Source organism: Myripristis murdjan, chromosome 6 (assembly GCF_902150065.1).
Source record: "Myripristis murdjan chromosome 6, fMyrMur1.1, whole genome shotgun sequence".
In the NCBI taxonomy this organism is placed as follows: domain Eukaryota; kingdom Metazoa; phylum Chordata; class Actinopteri; order Holocentriformes; family Holocentridae; genus Myripristis; species Myripristis murdjan.
In genome coordinates this window covers 7,361,773-7,379,500 of record NC_043985.1, presented here as the reverse complement: position 1 = coordinate 7,379,500, position 17,728 = coordinate 7,361,773, and the positions used below count along the sequence as shown (strand labels likewise).

The window sequence follows — 17,728 nt, the reverse complement described above, 5'->3', positions numbered from 1 at the left end:
AGTCCTAAAAAAAGGCTATTCTGCCCAAAAATGTTGGAGCATTCCTTTAATACAAATGTAATCTGGAAGCAGTGGTTATGGAAGTGCTACACTGTGTACGAAGAAAAATTTGACTTTAAGAATAACGAGAAAGCACAAGCGCCCAAATCAGGAAAGGGAGGATTACAGTGACAAGAGTAACTGTCAAAGCGCTTTGCTTCCCCTCGTTGTCCAAAGAGAGGAACAAAACCCAAACCGAATTCCCTCCACGCTCTCACTTCTCTCCTGCTCTCTCGCTTCCTGCTGTCCTCCACTATCCTCTTTCTTTCTTTCTTTCCTCAAATCCCGCCCCATCGTCAGCCTCCATCCCGATAACACCTCAGCTGTCTGCACAAAGGCCATGTTTACCCTTGCATTCCCGCTCCGATAAACAGAGATAGCGCCCGATCGATACCGGCCATAAACGCCCCACCACCACGTGACGCCCTCACACTCCGCCGTTATTAATGTAACAGTTGAGAGATTGCATCTGCATCGTCAAATAAATCAACGCGCACGCGCGCACGTATATATGGGGAGGCAGATGCGGGGGAAACGTCGGGCGCATGCACACACACGCACGCACCATCCGTCTTCACATCACGTCCAGCCTTCAAGCAGGGCCACGCGTATACGCTCAAGTGCACGGCAACATGCTGGAGACACAGCAAGGCACGCACGCACACACACACACACACACACACACCCTGCCTAAACAGTGCCATTATTTTCAGCTATAAATCACATTGAATGGCACATTGATTTTATCCTGCAGGGGCTGAGGCGAGGGAGGGGAGCTGGAGACACAGTTATTGCGTTTAATATTATCAATATTATCTCCCATATCATCTCAGACAGGGAGGCAGGTATCAGGAGGAGTCGACAGACACTTTTCTGCCAAAGCCCCCTCCCTCCCTCCCTCCCTGCCTCCTCCTCCTCCTCCTCCTCTTCCTCCTCCCCCATCCTCCCACTCCCTCCCTATAGCGAGACAGTCTCCATCAATCTGATAAGCTGAACTTCCCCTGTCACACCTGCGGGGCAAAGTCACCCAACAATCTCGACTCCCAACTCCCACAGCCCTCCATCTCCATCTCCATCGCCATCGCCATCCCTTTCCTCTCCCTCCATTTCTTCCTCTCTCTCTCTCTCTCTCTCTCTCTCTCTGCCCCTTGTTTTCGCGTGTGCACCTTTATTGATCTGTATCGTTCACGGCTGAAAGAGCGGCGGTGGGGGTGGGGACTGCGCGCGGCCTTTTGATTATTAGGGAAAACGGAGCGTCACTCGGTTTCGGTGGTTGTGCGTGTGGTGGGACGCTCCAACTGTAGATCAATTCTGAAACCAGAGAGAGAGAGAGAGACACGCCACAACAGAGCAGATGCTGCCGGGGCGAGACAATTAAATCGCATCGCCCTACATTTTCCCTGTCTGTGTGAACGCGTCACCCCGGTCGCATTAATACATTTGTTCTCTCGGTCAGGTGGGTGGCTCGGGGTTACACGCGAGAGAACAGAGTGCTCGCTCCTGTTACTGGTAGAATGTGTTTTTCTTGCTAAAGTTATCAGGGCGGTTATCAACTCTATGTGTGTGTGTGTCTCTCTCTCTCTTTCTATTTTCTCTCTCTCTCTCTCTCTCTCTCTCTCTTCCAGATGGTGGATAAGAGGCCTTGCCTTTATTAGCCAGCGCTGGCCAGATAAAGACCTGGTATTGATCCCAGGTTGAAAGAGCAGGTTCGTCAAACATGGCTGATTTACAGAGAACTGATAATGGCAGCGCCGGGCAACCGAGGAACCCCGGAGGAGTGTGTGTGTGTGTGTGTGTGTGTGTGTGAGAGAGAGAGAGAGAGAGAGAGAGAGAAAGAGGAGTAAATCAACAGGAGGAGGTGTGAAGGTGGGGACAAAAGAGAAAAATACAAAAAAAAAAATAAAATAAAAAAAGGAAAAAGAAGAAACAAAAGATGCCAAGTCGGTTTGCAATCAATATTAAAACCCTCACATCCACACACACACACACACACACACACACACATGCACACAGACACAGTTTAGCTGAATTCTCTCATCCTCACTTATACAATCTAATACACACATAACCCCCCCACCCCACCCTCGACACACACACACACACACACACACATCCTGGGTAATCTCTAATCTCGTCTCGATTAGCACCTGACAGAATTTCCATGGGTTTATCAAACCAAGCCAACCAACAGACGCTTATCACCTCCAGCCCCCAAATTTCACAAGAGCAGGAATTTTTGAGATTAAAAAACCAGGTAGTGAAATCTTGAATAACTCAAAAGAATATGACTGAAAACTCTGCTATCACCGAGTACAAGGGGAAGCTCAGGATAAGAGGTGCATGAGGGGGCAGATTCAGTGGAGCCAAGATTGAACCTGGAGAATTTTTTTTTTTTCCTTTTTTTCGTTGAGACACAAAAGAGATATGAACGTTACATGCGGGGAGCGCCGTCCTCATAACGCCGCTGCAGTCGGTTTCTTTTGTTTACCGGCTGATATTAAGGCGTTAACTGTCTGCGGATGGGTAACAACTTAATGACCGTCGCGTCAGTCACGAAAACCTTAAATTATCCACCGATCACATGCCAGTACATCATGAATCATACTCATAGTGCAGTTTAAGGCACTATAAATGCACTATGAGGGAAAAAAAAAACACACACTATGTCTGCATTGTAATAATAATGAACAATAAACGCTGCAAAAATGTCAGAATATTTTGCAGTTGCATGATTTTAAAATAAATAATGCTCTGATGTTTGTCTGAGGATTACATTGTAAGATTAGTTTATCTATGGCTCTAAGGAGCTTACAGTGTGCTTGTAATGCCAAAGTGTCTGCACATTTCATTAACTCAAACTGGAGACGGTTAACTTTCAAATGTCACAGCAAGTGCTGCGGTAATTTTTCTCTCCGTGAACATAAATCAGCTGTAAATAACTGGCTCTGTATTTAGGAGTTACAGCGAGGCCTGGGTGAATGAAAACGCGACTCTTCCTGTGGGCCGGACGACGCCTTTGAGGGATCTTGGATCATAAATTTCAAGATCCTTGATTTTTCGGAGGCTTTCCACTGCAAAAACTCAAAATCTTACCAAGATTATTTGTCTTATTTCAAGTCAAAAATGTCTTATTCCTAGTCAAAATATCTCATGACACTTAAAATAAGACATGATCACCTCAGAAGTAACTTGTTTTTAGACAATTGTCTCTTGTTTCAAGTGAAAATTTGCTTGAAACACGTGAAAATTTGCTTGTTTCATTGGCAAAATTTGTTTCTTGTTTCTAGCTAATTTTCACTTATTTCAAATGAATTTTCACTTTTTCCACTGGCAAATTTTCACTTGTTTCAAGTGAAAATTGTCTAAAAACAAGTTACTTCTGAGGTGATCATGTCTTATTTTAAGTGTAATGAGATATTTTGACTAGAAATAAGACATTTTTGACTTGAAATAAGACAAATAATCTTGGTAAGATTTTGCGTTTTTGCAGTGTGTGCTTGTGGTTCTTCGTCCTGTCTGGAGGCTGACGTGGCCACGGCAACACGCCGATCGTTTCTCTGCTGATTCTGATGTGTGTTTGCGGGTCGCCGTCCTGTGGAAAGGTCCAAGTCTCTACCTCCTGGCAAGGGAACCCGGGTTTTGGCCAACAAATCTGCTGGCGTTCGCTCTGCTACTGATCTCAGCAAGAGAGCAGCAAAAACAGCCCTGAGGCATAAATGACTCACATTATTTTAATGCCGGTATCGCACGCGAAAACTTTGGTTTCATCTGACCACAACATAGATTGTAGCTCCAACGGTGTCGTGGAGAGTTCAACCGCCTCGAGTTCATGTGCTGTTCTCGGTAGGGCTCCTTCTGTGCAAGCCCTCAGAGGAGCTTGTTGACATGTGCGTGACGTCTGACAGCCGATTCTGAAACTTGATAACCTCAAGATGTCTTGGGGTTATCAAGATTCACAACTGTGCACTTCTGAAACTGCGATAGTAAGCTTCTTCTGCGCCTCCTTCATCCTGATTGTGCCTGATGGCAATAATGAGCACGTTCGTCCTTTTTCCCCCGCCAACGTCCCACCGTCCCAGACTTCCAGAGGTCTCTGATTATCGCCCTGATTGTGGTCAGTAACACATCCAACTGTTTATGCCTTTTTATATATACATATATATATATATATATATATCTGCTACTTGATTTGTGTAAGTCAAAAAAAACCAAAAACAACGTCTGTCTCCTCTGTTAGTTTTCCCCACGGTGATGGATGAGACAAAGTGTTTTTACGATCGTGCAACCTCACATTCACACCGCAGAGCAACAGGAAATGGTGAAAGGCATCACTACAGTTTCAATCGATTAACAAAAAAAAAAAAAAAAAAAAAAAAAGTCCCCAGTGATTGAGCAGAAAATTTGAACCATTATTTGCACCATTAATTTTACAGAACTGATTTTACTTCTTTCCATGAAGGGTGTTAATAATCCTCGAGTTGACTGTTAAAAGTAGAAACCAGAGTTACCGGTGGGGAACAGCGGTTGCTCTAACTGGCATGTTAGCCAATAGCCGATGGCAACTTTGTGGATTCATCAAGTTTTTAGTCGCCCTCAGTGACTTTCCTCCTCAAAAGCCTGGTGACTTTTTCTGATCTTCACTGCAAAAACTCAAAATCCTACCAAGAATATTTGTCTTATTTCAAGTCAAAGTGTCTTATTTCTAGTCAAAATATCTCATTAAACTTACTGCTTGTTTCATTGGCAAAATTTGCCAGTGGAAAAAGTGAAAATTCACTTGAAACAAGTGAAAAACAAGTTATTTCTGAGGTGATCATGTCTTATTTTAAGTGTAATGAGATATTTTGACTTGAAATAAGACAAATATTCTTGGTAGGATTTGGAGTTTTTGCAGTGTTTGTGATGTGATCAAATGTGATGTTATAACACATGACGGTCCGCTCTACACCTCACAACCACCAAGCTGGAAAAACTCCACCTTATAGCTCAAAAACACTACAACACTCATTAAAGCCAGTCACAAATGATGATTTTGCCCAGATTTTATATAGGACAAACATTTGTTAAACATGTAATGTCGCGCGAATGCAGATCAGCAAATGAAATAACGGCGCCGTCACGTGACTTCTAACAGCTTCTGGGACGGCCAATCGCGACTTTCCTTACACAAGACTTGGCAGCCCCGCCGACACTGCTGACAGCTTGCCCAGGTTAACTGAGCCGCCTCTTCTCAAGCTACAGCCAAACAGAGTGTTTTGTAGCTGAGAGCAGGGCTAAAGACGAGGCGGTTTACGGTGTCACCCTAACCCCACGTTTGGAAACGAATCCGGTTTATCAGACGATTTGCTTTTGCTTATAAATCTCACCTCGAGATGGATGGTGAGCTGCTGCCACACAGCGAGCCCGACCCTGGACTCGCTCTCCCGTGTGCTTTCATGGAAGTGTGTATCTGCGCGGGGCGACGCTGCCTTGAGGGGCTGATGAAGACAAACACGCCTGCCAAGACTTTCTACTACAAAGAACTGCTGTGGCCTTTGGAGGCCTCCGAGTCAAACGCAGTGTGTGAGTGTGTGTGTGTGTGTGTGTTTCTCCAACAACGAGGAGGAAGACAGAAGCTGGAAGTGGCACTGAGGGGATACATGAGATGTCTGACGAGGTAGCAAGCATTCTCTCTCACACACACACACACACACAGATACACACACATGGGTTGAAAACACACAAAAATACAGATTGTGAGTGTTTGTGCAATCACTTTCTTAGAATAGGTGTCCCAAATATTAGGTGGTTTATTTTTTTTGGTGATATCAAGGGACAAAACACTGCAGTTTAACGATATGCTCAAAAATGTCTGGTATAAAAAATCAAAATAAAGCCATGAATTTCACAGCAGATCCCCACAAGGGAGAAAAAGGTGACACCTGCCAGAAGTAAGAGTGAGAAAGACGGATGATTTAATTTTCCTGGGTTTACTGAGGGGCATAAAGTAATCATGTTAACAAGCTGCGAGCTGTAATCAGAGGAGTATTTCAGTGATTCTGACTCTTATTTGCGGCTCATTTCAGAGGCCTCCCGCCCCGATCTCACCTTCGTTGTAGAGCGGCGTGAACGGCGGCGGGCTGGAGCTGTCGCCCTCCGCCGAATCGTCTGGGTCCGAGGCTCCGCCCTCCTCCCCCGATAGGCTGAGGTTGTCTGGTGTGTTTTCCTCGCCGCCGTCTAGATCCCCGAGGGAACCTGCGGAAGGAACGGGAACGGAATATGAAGCCAGTGGATTTGTATCAGAAAAAAAAAAAAAAAAATTGGGCCTAACCAATCCACCTCTAACATCAAAGTGCAATAATTCAGTGACCTCTGCTTGGACATGCATTTCTAGCACTAATAAGACGACAGTAATAAGATGTCAAAGCGATATCGCATGTTTGCATGGTTGTGTTATTAGGTTCGGCTTCATAAATCCACACAACGCCACAGACCAATGCCACATATCACGCTTCAGGTTCGTGGAAAGCGAGCGATCCGAGTTTAATTGTCTTCCCGTGGGCCTGGGATCTAAACAGAGCGGCGCTGGAGAGGTGAAAAATAAAAGGAAGCGAGATTGTTCAACAAGCGACTTATGATTGTACGAAGCGGAGAAAAATACCCTAAACACACTGATGCTGATCCATTTTTTTTTTTTTTTTTATTTAACTCATTCAAAAACGGCTTCAAGAATTTGATACGCTGAACGCTATAATCCAAAAGATTAATAGCAGAAGCCAAGGGGGACCTTAAAGCCAAATTACAGTATACCTAAAACTGTAGCTAAAAGAGTGATTAGCGCAGGGCTGATCTGTATCAATTACAGTTTCATAATCCCTGCTGACCATAGTAATTATACAGTACTTCTGATCTATTTTAGCCTGTTTGAAGATTACATCCAAAAAAAAACGGAGGCCGTTAATATGGATTTAATATGACTTTTTTCGACAATACAGTCCCGACTATAAGATGAATGCATCGGCCTGCTTTAAATAGCGCGATTAACCGCTTCAAGTGACTTTTCAAAAACGCCGTCAGCAGATCAAGCTGATTTCAGCGTGAGGCGATGGTGCCAAGTGACGGACGCATCATCTGAGCTGCCTTCCTGTGTTTTTGGATATATATGGAGCCTTCACGTTTGTGCGTTTCTATATCTTAACGCCAAGCCACACTTATTATGCTCACGATGAAACCCCTCTGATTACAAAAGCCCGTCCCTATTATGTTCATTTGCATCGCATGACACGGTTCATTCGAGATGCGGAGCCGTCTCCCATGAGGACGCCGCGATAGACTTATTAATTCAGGGTAACCATTTCTTTTAAGAGGATTAGGGACTGCCGGAGTGAGACAGAAATAGTTAATAATACGCCCCAGACTGTCATGGGAGAAAACAACTCAAACACATAATGACACTGCACTGGAAAAGTGAAGGGAGGGGGGGGCTGGGCCAGGACATTGTTTTTGAACAACTAAATCGGAGTGAAATTAACACTGGGACAAAACCAGGATTTTTTTTTTTTTTTTCCCGCCTTTCTCCCTCAATCCAGACAGGTTGCAAATTAATTTTCATGAGGTTATGTTGAACGAAGAGGGATTGTTTCGGAGCTAAAGCCGTGACTGGGGGCGTATATATTTACAATACTGGAACAAAGAAGTCTATAATCTATACAAAGCACACAACAATACCCGTGAATAAAGAACCTTGTAGAAAAAGGGAGAGGCAATTTTTCTAATTCTGTTAATTTCACTTCCAAAGCAATTAAAAGCAGGCAGAGATAATGCTTGGAAACAATCGCTGGCTGACAAAGTGTTTCTGTCTTTGTAAATGAAACATCTTTAGGCTAATTTCAACTTCCACGCCTGCATGGTTCACTCTAATTTCAGATAAAATTAACACAGTTAGATTTGGACCTTAATAAAAAAAAAAAAAAAAAAAAAAAGGGGAGAGGAAAAAAAAAAAAAAAGATCGATACCGTACACAATATTTTTAGAATTAGGTCTATGTCGCCTGAGCTTTGCTAGATCTAATTTTCAGTATCTATAAGGACATTTTCATACAATTAATTTTCCTTTAATCATAATTGTACAAAGGGACCTCTCTGTATAAAATTCCAATTATATTTCGTGTTTAAAATGTAAGTTTGAATTATGATTTCTTTCCTCATTACCGTTCTGGTTTAATGAATCAATCGCTGCATCACTGCTTTCAGACATCAAATGGTGTGGAAAAGTTTCAGCCCAGTCTCTCCTCTTTTATCCAAGGAGAAATATTCTCTCTTTCCCTTCTCTCTCTTTCTCTCTCTCTCTCTCACTCTGGGATAGTTGGCAGAAAGGATAGCAGCGCCGTGTGATAAGTGCAGCACATTCTACTTCATTTGCCCTTTTAAAAGTTAAAACCTTATTAATTGTTACAGACTCGCTCGTTGCATGATATCCATAGGAAAATTGGATTGAACTAATTCAAGAGATGGAGAAATAATAAAAGACATAGCCTACATTTATGTATCTATATATGAGGCACATCAATTAAGTTTAGGACTTATCCGGCAGCATGACTGAACTTTTCAGGATGTGAACTGAGGAATGTGGATCTCAAATGTGCTATTCCTGGAGAAAAAAAAAAAGAAGGGGGAAAAAAGGGCCTAGAGCTTCCATTTATTAATATTTCCAAATTTGAAGGATGTTGATAGGTCCAGGCGAATAAAAAAAAAAAAAACTTGAAACATCGAAGAGTGGAATGAACGTGTCCAGGAGACGCTTCAGACCGATTCAAATTTTTATTTTGGGAACTTTGGGAGCTTTTTTGCAGACGCAGAATATCTTATGTTTGTTATGATTATTCTGTAGTGTTTTATTTGCTTAAAGTATTTCGACAAAGCTTCTCGTGCTAAGCGGCCTCATGGTGCAGACGCTGGGCGAAAACCGAATCCAACTCAAGGCTGACTGTTTCGACTGAGGGCTCCACATGTACCTCATTTCTGCAATGTTTTGAGGAAAGACAGAAATTATTTCAGGAAAACGCCGACAGCCACGTTATGAGAAGCACTAAGTGACACGAGTCTGGTCTTGAAATCAAAGCCCTCGCCTGCGATTGAGTCAAAACCGAGCGGGGGGAGAAAAAATGCAGTCCGATTTCAAGACAAGAAGCGACAGAGACGAGGCTGAGCGCTGCAGCTCCAGTGCCAAGACTGAAGCTGTCTGTCTTGGAGAGGCAAGGAGAGGCAGAACAAAGTGCTGGAGCTGATGAAGGCGCCAAAGATACTGCTTTATTAACTCTCCGTCCACATCAAACCTGCACCGAGCAGCTCGCTGATTAAACACAGAGACAACACACATCAAACCTGCATGCTCAACAAGCCTGATTAAACAGACACAAGCCTTGTCGCTCTCACGCTAATAACCCACCACACACACACACACACACACACACACACACAGAGAGAAAACACACTGAAAGTAAGACAGAGGGAGAGGGAGTGAGAGACGTGTACTTGTATCAGAAAATCACAGAGACTTGAGAGAAGAGAAACATTAAAAGAGGATATTTAGAGAGAGAAAAGGGAAGAGAGAGGGAGGGGAGAGGAGAGGTTCTTTGGTACGAGCTCTTGAGGGAGGAACTAAGCTACCTGACACCGAGTCACGCACTGGAGAGGAGCCACTTCTTGATCAGAGCGCCGAGCCTTACTGATGATACAGGGACTACTTTTAATCAACTTTGCGGTTTGAACGTGACGCTTGACGCCGGGAGTCCCACAGCTTCCAGTCCAAACCTTAGGCCACGATATTGATCCGGCTTATTCAACCCCAATAAAAAAAAAAATGTAAAAAATCATCTTTTTTTTTTTTTTTTTTAATCCTTTCAGGATCCGAGCATCTAACGACTGCCCGTTGATTACTCTCGGGATGACAAACCAAAGCAAAGCCATGGATTTTTCGACAGATCTGAAATCCCCGAGACTTGTCGATCGCCCTGCAGATCGTCACGTCTAAGGCGCTGATGGAGGGGGGGCGGGGGCGGGGGGTGACACATGACGGCTGTCACCACGGTCAGCAGTGAGGGGTCGAGGCCTGAGCGTTGATCAGCCTTTCTCAATGATATGTAGAATTTAGACATTTGATCTTAGAGACATTAAAAGACACACTTGGCAAAGCTTTGCGCTGCTTTGCAAGTGTTCCCATTCAGTTAAAGGGGATTAAATTCAAGGGATGTGCATCTACTGAACAGGTGCTGGGAAGGCATCAAAGCATCAATGCAAACAAGCACCAGCACACTGAATTACTGATTCCTTATTTATTAGGTGAAGTTTCGACCAGGTCGGGTCTTCCTTAGGCAAATACTGGCAATATGGAAGGTGTATGAATACATGCAAGAGGCCCACAACACCAAACACTGGGCGTGAGTGGTTCCTCATTAAGTCACCTACAAATATGAAGACACAAACTCACCAAGTACATCACATCATGTTCTGCCTTGACGCACTCTTTGCAGATGATTAACAAATGTCTCACACGCGCATTGAAAAGCCTTTTACTTTGCTGTAATATTTTCCCTTTTTTTAGCACATCTATGTTCGGCTCAGGAGAAGTCAATCTCAAAAAAAATGAGCTGCCCTGAGGATCCACTGTCACACTTGTTACCGCTTTTTTCAGCTCTCAACGGGCCAAAATTGCTTCGTGGAATGTGTGACGCAAACCTGAGAGGGAAATATCACCTGTGGCCTAACTTCGCTGCTTTCATATAGCAGGGCAGTGTGAAACTGGATGTGCGCAAAAAGTCAGGACGCTCGACCAAAACAGCAGCAGCTCTGTTCCAAGGCACAGGGGCTTTGATTCACCTTTGGTCACTTTTAGTGTCGAGGCTGACCCAAGGACACCTGGACGGTCAGCGCCTGAGGATCTCAGGTCACTCTCAGGCTCATAAGGGGTCAAAAGGTGCGAGATGCAGCTCAGATATAACCTTAAACCCTAATATAACAATAATAATAATAATAATAATATACTGTGATATATTGTATTAAAGAAAAGGTAAAATAGTGTATTAAAGAAGAAAAAGCATGAACTTGAACACGTATCAGGTGTTTTACAAAAGGTTCGACCATCAATCACCACTTAAATCATTCATAGTCCATTGCATTGCTGTCAGATGCTCATCATAACAGCCATTTTTAGCATTTTTTTTTATTATTGAATCAGTTGCTTTTGAAAAGGTGGTTCATTTGCCTCCCATAACCTACAAAGGAGCATGTTACTCTTCAACTTCAACATCATGGCCCCAAAATGGTCCAGTCGCCGTGATCGGACTCCATTATGACGTGAAAGGCGCCAGTTGTTGGATTACATATGTATTTACTGTAGAAAATCCTGCACAGGCTGCCAGGTGGGAGAGCCTTAACCTGAACTGACGCTAATGTGACGTTCTGATCAGATTCCACACGAGCATTCATGAATGTTTCATTCTAATTTGCGTGGCATCGGGCGGCGAGGCTTTCACTTAACGACGGCGAAAAGGAACGCCGAGTGACCAGATAACGCTTTTTGCAACGCAGAGGAACATTTTAATTCTATGCCACAGCAGGTTGACTGCCATGCCCGTCAGAAAATGAAAAGCGCCTGACAAACAGTGTGAAGAAACAGCCAGGAAAAAAAAAAAAAAAAAAAAAAAAAAACACAGGCAGACCGAGGGAGGAAATAAATTTGCAGAAATAAGAGGCGGATAAGGGGAATTTCAGCCATGCCGAGCAACAGAAGGAAAAAAGCTCCGTGGTACAAAATGTCTGTCAGCGCCATCAGCGAAACCCTACAAATGAGTGATTATAATGGTTATGATAATGACTGATTAGAATGTGACGATAAAGGCGTGCCAATGATATTAACGCGAGGGGGGGTAGGCACTGATGCACTTTAAACCCTCTGTTGGACCTGACAGCAGGACGTCGAATATCAAACGTCCCCAAAATCCCTGGACACAGTGGAAAAAATTACCTATTTGAACCCGGCTCTTTCTGCAGCAGCTGGCAAGATTCGCCAATTTCTGTCATTTCCCGGCCCTTTAAAGACCCCTCGGAGCCAAATCAAAGAGTTAAAGACCAATTTCACGACTGAAAGCCGCGACGTTTTGAAAAACAGAGCGCGAGACGCTGCGTTCGAGACCCTCACAAAAAAAAAAAAAAAAAAGGGCCTTAAGTTCGGACAATGTGACTCAAGACATTTCAAGGCCCCTTCAAGGCCCGACGGACGCCCTGTTTCCTCTGCACGCCTCTCACAGAGGAAAAAATCTCTCTCTCTCTCTCTCTCCCTCCTCGCCTACCTCGCTATTCTCGACTCATCCCTCATCTCTCGCCTTTCCAACCTGCCGTCTCTCCTTTATATTCTCGCTCTTTCTCCTCTCCCTCTCTCAGTCATTATCTCTCCGTTCCTCATCCCCTCTTACCGCCCCCCCAGCCCCCTTCCGCCGCCACCTCTCTTTCTTCCCCTCTGTCCCCTTTCAATATCGCTCCTGCTCTCTCTCCATCCCTTCTACTCTATCACCTTCCCTCTCTCTCCCTCCCCTCCCCTCCCCTCCATCCCTTCCTTCTTTTTTCGGTGAAAAAGCGTAGTGACTGGGAGCGTCACTCTGTGCGGATAGCTGGGAGCCGTTGGCGGTTATCGGCTCCTGCAGACTCTCTCTGCCGGTCTGATCTGTCTCCTCTTCATTAAGCAAATACGCCGACGTGGAAATGAAAACATAATAGCTATTTGATTTCCAGCGAGATATTTTGCATATTGGTTCGGAGCTGATAGTGGAATTTCATCAAGTCGTTTTTTTTTTTTTCTCCTCTCTCTCTCTCTCTCTCTCTCTCCCTCACTCTCTCTTCCCTCCCTCTCCCGCCGCCCCCACCCTCCCAGCCCCCCTCACCGCCCACCCTTCCCTCAGCCCTCTCCTTCCCCTTCCTTCCATCCCCACGCTTTAAAAACTGAATTACTGAGCTGGGCCGGCTTTCAGCGGGATTTCTTTACATTGCTGGGAAGAGCAAAAAAAAAAAAGAGAGAGAGAGAGAGAGAGAGAAAGAGAAGGGGGGGGGAATCTAGTTCCCCAGGAAGACTACTTAAACGATTAAATATCCCCCCCATTCCCCTCTTTTTTCTCTCTCCCTCTCTCTTCCTTTTTGATAACAAGGAGGAAAATTTAAAGAATTCACAGTGCTTTAGGTTGACTATACTAATCAGAGATAGGAGGGAGAAAATTAACTCCTTAATGAGCAGAGCCGTCTCCCTGATAAAGGTCCTGGGGAGACGGTGGGGTGCGACACTGCGCTGAACCTTGGGAGAGAGACGGGGGAGAAGAAGAAGAAGAGGGAGAAGAAGCGGGCGAGATGCAAGGCGATAGGGGCGGCCTGCGGATGGAGGGATGAAGTCGGGGAAAGCGAGAGCAATCGAAACAGAAAAAGAGAGACTTGACACCACGCAGGGCAACAATTCAACCCCCGCCCCGCTTCCGCCGGCTAGATATTTGCTGGCGGGGGTGTGCGGCAGTGATACGGGGCCTGTGCAGCGCCGTGGAGCCCCAACGGTAGCCCCGCATCGCGCCCGCGCCGCCGTGATGGATGGTCCAGTTGCCGGGGTATCCTTCTTGCCCCCCCCCCAGAGAGAAAAACTAACCCTGGAGGAGAGGATCAGCAGCCTCTTCACAGCGGGCCTATCTGATAGTCCAGCGCCTCTCAGGAGGACTATTCACCGGCCCGAATGGACTGAAATAAATCTCCCTGCTGCTGCTTTCCATGTTGGAACACCGTGTTGCTTCAGACCTGATAGCGGCCCCGCCGTGTCAGGGCTGCAGACCCGCACCGGCTCGAGCGAATCCTGCACACACACGCGCACACACACAGGCTTTAACGCGCCCCCAACCCACAAGACACCCACAGGCCTACACCTGCACCTCTTCACAAACGCACACTTATGATTATGAAACAGCAGGTTTCTTCCAAGACCTCTAATTTGTTAAGATATGTTCCAACTGGTTAATCAAAATAAAAAGCTCCTAAAAAAAGCTGGTTTGGAGCATTTGGTCCACGAGGTTTGAATGAAATGGCAAAAAAAAAAGTAGAATTACATTGATAGATATTGTGATTGCAAAAGATTTGCAACTGTGGTGTGAATTTTTGCATTAACAAATTTAACTGAAAAAAAAAATGAAATGGTTATGATGTGATTCTTGTTGGAGTCTCTACTAACAAACATGCTTTTCTTACATATGAATATGAAATGAAGGCCAGGACATGGCATGTAGCACCACAACACCTCATTTGTAGTGGCATCTTGTCACACATTTTACCTTTATCAAAGAAACCGCAGTTTCTTGGATATTGTGCTGGACCAAATTGAAATTTTGATAATGTTTCAATTAATTGCTCAGTGCTTCACTCCCATGAATAACCTACGTGGATCAATTTGTGCACAATGCTATAAACGAAGATTCTGCTGCACTGCATCCCCACTGCACCGAGGAGTGTGTAAGCATATTTACACATGTACAAAACAGCCCGTACACGCACACAAAGAAAACACTGCTATCATGAGCCAAAAAAAAAAAAAAAAAAAAAAAAAAAGGGTACCGTCGAGGAACAGCACATGGCGTTTCGACAACAATGTGCCAAAAAGGAACCGCATGACTGTGATATTGTGATAAAAACGTTCAAGATGCTGCGTTTCAGCAGATTTCATCACCTTTGACAGACAGATGCTATCAGGAAGCAGGCGTGTCTTTGATTATTACAAAGTCACCTCTCTCTCTCTCTCTCTCTCTCTTTCTGTGCATCACATCTGTTTTGTCTGTGATCCACGGGGTTTTCTACAGTTTACCCCGAGTTTGGCAGCCAACCAGACAACCTACAGATCAACAGAACGACTGAATAAATGCACAAAAGCTTAATTTGTGCGCACCAGGATACTTGGCACATTGTTTGCATGTGCCAGACGAGACCTCGACCCCAAACACAGGACAGGGAAATATTTCAAAAAGAGTGTAATTATAAAAATGCATGAGGCTCAATCCACCTAAACGGAGTTCATCCATGTGTTTATTTGCAGAACAGCTCCTCCACCTTTTAAGGCTGACAGTTTTGATGTGTACTGATAGGAGGCAGTGAGTCACCCATGTAAATGATACGTGGGCAGAGCTTTTCAAATTGAAATGAATGGGCTGTTTTTTTTGTTTTTTTTTTTCCAGTGGTTGGTTGGTCGTTGTTTACTCTTCCTTTTTCCGCCGCTGCATCGCTGCGCCCCGTCTCGTACTCGACTTGGACTCGCTGAAGGCTTCGCGTGCTAGAGGTGTCTCGTGATGTGTTGGACGGAGTCTCTCTTCCTCCGGTGTTCTGTTTCACAACCGTTTCTCCTCTGGCAACACTTCAGACGCTCTCACCGTGAGAGATCATTTCATTTTCCTAAAGGACACCTCGATCCCACGCGCTCGCGGAGGAGGAGCAGCAGCAGCCGGCGGTTTCAAACACGGAGCAGGGAGCCGGGCGTGAATGCAAATGTGCGCCGGAAGACGTTCACGTGGGAGAGGTGAGGCTGCGGAAGACAGGTGTCGCGTCGTGAGGGCTGTCAGTTCACGAATCACTCAGCAAAACCCGTGCATGGAATATCATCTGCTGCTAAAACTTCCAAAACATGCTTTAGACAGAGTGGAGCAATAACAAAAAAAAATATACATATATATATTACTCAGTAAATGTGATTATTAAACATCACCCGCCAGACTATTAGCTTAAAGGGACATTTGGTTTTAGATATGGCTCATTTATGGCTCATAATTATTATTAACTTATTTTTGCTTGATATTTTCTCTTCATTAAATAAATAAAAAAAAAAAATCACACTACTCATTTAAGGCAATTTCATCTCACACTTCAGCATTCAGGCCTCTAGCATTATCTCAAATGTAAAAAACCTAGGACTTGTAGCAGCTTGAAATCACTGTGTTCACTGCAAAAAACTCAAAATCTTACCAAGATTATTTGTCTTATTTCAAGTCAAAAATGTCTTATTCCTAGTCAAAATATCTCATTACACTTAAAATAAGACATGATCACCTCAGAAGTAACTTGTTTTTAGACAACTGTCTCTTGTTTCAAGTGAAAATTTGCTTGAAACAAGTGAAAATTTGCTTGTTTCATAGGCAAAATTTGTTGCTTGTTTCTAGCTAATTTTCACTTATTTCAAGTGAATTTTCACTTTTTCCACTGGCAAATTTTGCCAATGAAACAAGCAAATTTTCACTTATTTCAAGTGAATTTTCACTTGAAACAAGTGAAAATGTCTAAAAACAATTTACTTCTGAGGTGATCATGTCTTATTTTAAGTGTAATGAGATATTTTGACCAGAAATAAGACATTTTTGACTTGAAATAAGACAAATAATCTTGGTAAGATTTTGCGTTTTTGCAGTGTTGACTCAACAGTATTTCATTTTAAATATCCAGTACAGTTAAAACAAGAAAAAACTAGCAATGTTGTATTATTATTATTATTATTAAAAGGTAAATCTTCTCACTTTGGCTCTAAAATGTTAGCACGGAGCCGACAACGTTAATATTTTTGCACCGAGCGTACAGGTTTTGCATGGGGTGTTCTTCCTTGGGACGGTCTGCTAAAAAAATATGGGTGACAGCGTTCACTTTGGGACACAAAGTTCATCTCCGGGTTAACGGGTGTCACCATTCTCCAACCCGACTGAAACGCAGATTTTTCTCAGACGTTGGGCCCCCGGCTGTCTCTCGTTACAACTACACTGTACATCAGAGCCGGGTGATTCATTGGGAATTTGTCATTTTGCGTAGGTTAAAGTTACACCGAGGTTAGGGTTGCCTACAGGGCGACCCTAACATACAGAACACGTCCTATATGAGCGCGGGAGATCCGTTTACACCAATGACAATCACTGCAGAAATCGATAATTATCCGGGGCTGCTGGGAGGGTTTCGAACATGGGACCGGCATCGCAGCGAGCCCGGGTGGTGGTGGTGGTGGTGGTGGGAGTACAACCGGTGCAGCACTTAAGCCAGCGATCTACCAGGGACACATTCAGATATCCATGTTCTCACTTAACAGGTCAAATAACCGGCAGGGGAAAAAAGTTGTACTGATACCTTAGATTCTCTTTGTGGTCACGCTCACTTTTTTGTTAGGAATAGGACAACAGATAGTAGGAGAAAGGACAGGGAGTAAAAAAAAAAAAAAAAAAAAAAAAGGAAGAGAGAACAACCGGGGAAGACAGAGAGAGCGGTTACCATGCCGCTCGAGCTAAGACCCTGGACTATTGAAGCCAGGCATGCAGACGAGAGAGCCAGCCGATAAGCCCGGCTGATAAAAGATAGAAAATAGCAGCAGATTTGAACTTTCCCACCGTCCTAAGATCCACAAGGGGGAGGGGGAGGGTGGATTCAACGACTTATTGAATCCATTCCTATCTGCAACTCCCCTCACCAAAACCCAACAGCCGGCAAGGCCACTGTGAGGAGTGGAGATACGGACACGCGAGGTTGATACATGCGTGTTCACGCACACGCACGCACGCCGCGGTTCCCACCACGGCCCACGCACGGTCCCACGCCTTTTCCCGCGACGGGGCTCTAAAAAAATGGAAAAACATCCTTTCCTTCCTCGTGTCATTACCATTGATTTCAACAGG

At 44.4% G+C, this 17,728-nt stretch overlaps 1 protein-coding gene across 1 annotated transcript in view; it reads right to left on the bottom strand.

The window, feature by feature from the left end:
- The window catches only part of zfpm1 (zinc finger protein, FOG family member 1), a 117,863-nt gene that overhangs the window by 58,775 nt on the left and 41,360 nt on the right, over window positions 1-17,728 (bottom strand). The window contains exon 2 of the mRNA XM_030054323.1: window positions 6,127-6,273. Within this exon, the coding sequence (XP_029910183.1) occupies window positions 6,127-6,273 (147 nt within the window). The remainder of the gene's footprint in view (window positions 1-6,126; window positions 6,274-17,728) is intronic.